The 6,000-nt window shown below is 42.0% G+C and overlaps 1 protein-coding gene across 1 annotated transcript in view; it reads left to right on the plus strand.

Annotated features, from left to right (window-relative positions):
* TBX15 (T-box 15) overlaps positions 1-6,000 on the plus strand; it is a 37,372-nt gene that overhangs the window by 6,475 nt on the left and 24,897 nt on the right. Inside the window, exons 2-4 of the mRNA XM_010192720.1 lie at positions 1,587-1,688; positions 3,448-3,619; positions 3,990-4,157. Coding sequence (XP_010191022.1) covers positions 1,587-1,688; positions 3,448-3,619; positions 3,990-4,157 — 442 coding nt within the window. The remainder of the gene's footprint in view (positions 1-1,586; positions 1,689-3,447; positions 3,620-3,989; positions 4,158-6,000) is intronic.

Consider the following 6,000-nt stretch of genomic DNA (forward strand, 5'->3'; position numbering starts at 1 on the left):
AATATATAAATAACTTGATCATCCCAAACTGCTGCTGATATAAAACCTCCTCCTAAACTTTATCAGATGTCATCACATGTTCTCTATGAAAACAGACGGCCTTCGTGTCTGTAGCTGTTGACTACAAAGCTAGCTGATATCTTTCCAGATGAAAGGCTCTAGACTGTTTATTAATACAGCCTTATTCGAATGACCTGAGTTCCTTTCAAAGCTTTGAGCCTCCAGATTTCTATAGGGTTGGTGGCTCCAGGGGATCACAGAGTGAGCCAAAAGGAATCACAGAGCACAGGGTCTTAGCCAGGATAACACCTGAGTACGTCCCTGAGTCAACACTCTTTGCCTCTGCCTTTTCCATTTTCTCCTTTCTACGCAGCAGGGCTGCTGGAGACCTGCTGTGATAGTTCCAGGCCACATCCTCATGGCAAAGAAACCTGAGTTACTTTTACACCCACAGAAAAAGAAAAAGACTAATAATTTACAAAACTTTTAAAGTACACTTAAACCTTAGAGAAAGCAGTGGGATCAGCCAAGTTCTCTCCTATCATTTTAGAGATTAGCCTCTAAGCCTGTTTGAATGGTCTGTGGTAATCTTTTACAAGGTATTTCATAAGCAAACAACCCCACAGGCTATACTGCAACTTTACATAGGGCTGCAGATTTGGAGAGATCTTGGGATACACAACATTCAAATTTCCCAATACAATGTGCAAACTTAGACCCAGAGAGACTCAGATTTAATCCTGGGTTTCTCATCAACCCTTTGAAACGTGACCTACCTCTTATGCTGCTCCTAAGCCACCTCTCTCCAATTAAGGAGAGCTGGGCTGTAAAATGCCACATCCTGTACCCATTTAACTTGGCAGATTTAATGAGCCATTGTGGCAGAAATAGCAAAATGCCCTCAAGCCACCAAAGACTAATCCATTATTCTCCACCCCCACCTTCCATATTGTTCAACTGGCAAACACACACAGTCAGTTGCACAAATCTGATCTCTCCTTGAAGGGTTTCTGCAGACAATTTTTCTGACAGATGTATGTCTCTCATAACTTGGGTTAGCCATGCTCCAGCAGCTATGGGGTGGTGCTTTCCCTGCCCCCTCCAATAAATGCCCTTTTCCAGGGCAGTTGCAGTTACTAATAGGTCAGAATTTCCTTCTCAGTGGCCTGAAATTGAAGAGTTGCAGCTAATGCAAAGGCTGAGCACCAACCTCCACCTTCCCAGCCTCTTCTGCAAGCGAGTATATATGGTCTGGATGGGAAAGAATAAAGAAGCTTCTCATGGTCATATCCCATCAGTGCAAAATTTTAGAAACATGTCTGGAGATACTGACATAAACTCCTGTTTTCTTCCTCCTCCAAGCTATGTCCACTGGTAATACTTTGTGAAACAGAAAAACTGGAAGGACATCTAATTCTTATTTTCTGACATTTCAATCTCTGTTACTCTCACCAAGCCCAAAGGGGTCATGCCAAGAACTGGGCTGTGTTAATCATTGTTCTCCTGGTGTCAGAAAGATGTCTAAGGAACCCCTTCAGCTTCCGTAGTCACCATTTTCTTCCTTATTTCTACTCTTCTTTTCCTAGGAGAATGTTTCCAGCCATGAGAGTGAAAATTACAGGCTTGGATCCTCACCAGCAGTATTATATTGCCATGGACATTGTGCCTGTGGATAACAAGAGATACAGGTAAGCTTTTTAGGTGCAGAGGTAGGAACCTTGTGATAATTTACTGTCAGTGACAGCCTAGGAAAGACACATGCCATTATATACCACTGTAAAGGTATGCTGGAGGAGACCAGGTTGATTTACACCAACACAGTTGACTTGATCAGAAACATGAGACACAAACCCAGAGGTTTAATATACTCTCTTGCACTTTTGGATTGAAATCTTGTTCTTTTCAAATAGCAGGTTTTAATCCAGGAGGTCCCTAATATGCATTTCACAATTGACACATTTAGCAATCACTGCCTGAGAGAACTGATAACTGGAGTTATCAATGGAGAGTCTGAAGCCTCTAAAACTACTCCAGCAAGAAAGGAATGGGCAAGTAGCAGCTGAACTAAGAGGAGCACCTCAGGTCTGACCTGAACTGAATTCAGCGATTTTTGTTTTAAATGCATTCGCTGTCCAGCACAGCAACCACAGGGAATATGGACCCTGACCTATAGTGTGGAGCCATTGAGAAACCCTCCAGTGGATCTCCACTGCTAGAGCTGAAAGACAGGAAGAAGAGATTTCTGTGATATTAATAGGCTTCCAATCCTAAAAACTACACTGGAAAACTCATGGTCTTCTGCATCCCAGAAAGCTATCCAGACAGGGGTGATTTATCTGTACTCATTAAAAGACTCCTGGGAGCAAGTCTTTGTCCCAAGCAGTCTTGACTGCACCACATTTCAAGGATTCAAGATTTGATCCTCTGCTTCAAATGCTAAATATTTCATTTTTGCTCTCAGATTGTGCAGGGTGTTTCTCAGGAAAATGCTTTTCCTGAGAAGCATCAAGGTAGTGTCTGATACTCAGCTAGATGTTTTCCCCCTTTCTTTGAGTGGGGTTCTGACAGCATCAACATCAAAAAGTTGTATATTATCTTACACTTTGTTTCTGTCCTTGTTAGCTCATGCAGTCACATAAAGCAAACTAGCAGTGAAAGGAAGAGATTTTTTAAAAAATTTCTTCTGAAAATACAGGAAATGAGTCACTGTTTGTAGGTAAGGCCTGAAATAGCTTAGCAGAGCTGAGTGAGAGACCCAGTGAGGGGCAGCACAAGGCAGAACTCAGAGGTGTTTGCAGGACTGTTTGTGAAATGGCTTGGGCTGAAGGAGCTACAGGACAGAAAGAAAAAAGTGTCTAGGCAAAGCTGTGGTAGAGAAATTTAAGGCAAGTATAGGATGGGTAGATCAGGGACACAATTATTATTTTTTCCTCTAATCTCAACATTAGTAATACTATATGGAATTTCCTATTTTGCAACATTCCAAACCAGAAATTCTGTTTTATCTATTTTTTCTAGTGGTATCCATTGGATTTTGCCCTTTCTGTGTGAAGACACATGTGTTTTGCACAGTCTGGCATGGCAGCCAGTGCATATTTCTGGAAATTAGAGTGCATTTTTCAATATTTTCAGAGAGAGCTTTGTTTACCTGTATTTTCAAGCCTCTTACTCTGGCTCAGAGAGGGTTAAGGAGCTGAGGAGGCACATGTGGCAGAGTTTTACAGGAAGAATAACTGCCAAGGTGGTTTTAATAAGGAATCAAGTCTGAACAAGTGACTCAGGGGTAATCTGGCTTTCATTTAGAAGGTAGGAGATTGCAATAAAGCACAGTCTCCCCTGACTGCAAATGAGAGCTTGGGGTGCATGCGGTAGGGTGGGGAGCCCTGGAAATGTTCCTGCAGTTACTGAGTGACAACTTCCCTTAGCCAGCTCCCCTTCCTCTTTCAGGTATGTGTATCACAGCTCCAAGTGGATGGTGGCTGGCAATGCTGACTCCCCAGTGCCCCCAAGGGTTTACATCCACCCCGACTCGCTGGCTTCTGGAGACACATGGATGAGGCAGGTGGTCAGTTTTGATAAGCTCAAGCTGACCAACAACGAGCTTGATGATCAAGGCCATGTAAGTTAGAAGCTAAACCTGGTGCCTGCTGCCCCAGCCTTACTTCTCAGACCCGAAAGGGTACTGCTGCTGTTTTGATGCTCCTGTGTCCTGCTGGGCACACCTGTCTGTTGCCACTTTCCAAAGTTATGGAGTGTTTTTTCCATACTTTAGTGCTTTTCCTCAAAATGTTGCCTGACCTTATTAAAACAATAAAGTCCCTTTCCCTCTGCACATATCACAAACTTTGTCTCATATGTACTTGCATGAAAAGGGTAATTTTCTTCATATTAGCCCTTACTCCATCTCTGCTTCCTTGTACATCTGGATGTAGTGTAGAATATTTGAAAAAAAAAAGAAAAAAAATCCCCCTCCTTTGTTTTCTCTTCAGATAATCTTACATTCAATGCATAAGTACCAGCCCCGTGTTCACGTCATCCGCAAGGATTTCAGCAGTGATCTTTCTCCTAATAAGCCAGTTCCTTCAGGAGATGGGGTGAAAACCTTCAACTTCCCTGAGACTGTCTTTACCACAGTGACAGCCTACCAAAATCAACAGGTAAAGCTGCATTGCCTTCCGGCTCCTTTTATTTTGGGTGTTCATAAAAATATCAGTGTGCTTTTCATGTTTGAGACATTAACTTCTGTAACAAATGTAGCTTGAGAACAGTGTACACTTTATGGGCTCACTTGTTTTTTTTTCTGCACAAAAAGAAACTGCTTGCTACAGGGTAGTGTGCAGCCAGAAAAGCAACTTGCAGATAAGGTGCCTGCAGTTTTTATCGTAAAGTAAGTAGGGGAGATCAACTGAAAAGAGATGTATTGTGTTCACATTTCCTTGCTGCCTCACGGTATGAACTACAGTGTTCCGTCCCCACTGTAATTTTAAGGCAGTACAGCTAGTCCAGATCTGTTCTCTCACAGAGAAAACACATAATTGTTGGGGTTTTTTTTAGCAGTGAAGGAAAAAGTTTTAGAGAAGTGGAAACTCATCATTTTACTGACAAAAGAAACCTTTGAACGTAAGCAGCAGCAGTCCATGTCTTGCATATGAACTGAAATTCTCATGCATAATTCACGTTTGATTCAGATCTTGCACAGTTCCCAGTGGAGGGTGTTACTATTGACTCCAGACTTCATAAGGAAAAGATGTTGCCACAGGGGGATCCTCTCTGTAGAAACTTTGACTACTGAGCTTTGTTACTGATCTGCCCTTTTTCTTAAACTAGACTTCATGGCACTAAGAAATGTAATCTCAGTGCACACTAGTGTTTGATTACAGAATTCCCTGCCTGTACCTATTTTCCCCAAAGATATGATATTTTTAAGAGGAAATTAATTACTAGGAAAATGTGAGCATTTGAGAATGTAAGCATTTGGGACATCAGCAAAGAAAAGAGATTTGGAAAGGTCTTACTGTGGATTACACATGTTTGCTCCTCCTTCTTGTTCAGTGGCCAGTGAAAGACAGTATCCTAGTCTTTTAGGAGGAGGCCTGCTTCATCCCTTCTGCAGGCACATTCATTGCACACATTGAAAGCTCCTTATATCTACCCATTCCCTTTACAGTCTCCTTATGTATCGCTGATCTGCCAGCTACCTCTGCCTCAGGGATTCCCATTAGCCTTCACATTACCTCTGTCATGGTTTGGGCTCTTCCTTTGTCTGTGTACACACATGGTTTGTGTCCCCCTTATATTCTCAGGCTGGGGTGATGGTTGTGATGGCATTAAAAAGGGTTGTGTAATGTAATCTTTTCTCAGCCATGTGAAACAGAATCTCAGTTGGTGAAGCTTTTTGCTGCGTTAATAGTGTGTCCACTCAGAGAAGGCAAGGTACTGTTATAACTAGAATAAGGGTACAAACTGACTTGGAATAAAACCAATTTATTATCAAGCCTATTAGCGAAATAGGTTATAGAATTTTCTGCCATAAATTGAAGAGGAGACTTGAATTGGTAATGGTGAAGTAAATATTTTTCCCATGACATCTGTGCTTCTGGAGAATGGATGTCATTATATTTAGTATTCTTGGACTGAGAGATAGGGCCGTGCCAAGTCAGTTCAGGGCAGACTGTAATCTTTAGCCACTTTGTAACAATTGTGATTTGTAAAAATTTAGTGAAATGTTACAGAGGTTTTTTTCCAAGATCTAAAAGAGAGCACAGGTGCTTACAGTTCTGCCATGACTGCTTCTGGATACCTAGATTTTTCTCTGTCTGGTCCCCTTGAATTGACTTAAGTTGGGATCCAAAATGGATCAGCTATTCCAGCAGAAAAAAAATACCACAACACAACGGTGGGTTTGCTGTCGTTGCAGCATTTGAAATTTCCTGCCCCCGTCACCCAAATGCATGTACTCCACAAACATTTGAGTGTTGACCAGACATGGAAAGAGGGTAG

Source organism: Mesitornis unicolor, unplaced genomic scaffold, assembly GCF_000695765.1.
Source record: "Mesitornis unicolor isolate BGI_N332 unplaced genomic scaffold, ASM69576v1 scaffold1189, whole genome shotgun sequence".
NCBI lineage: Eukaryota > Metazoa > Chordata > Aves > Mesitornithiformes > Mesitornithidae > Mesitornis > Mesitornis unicolor.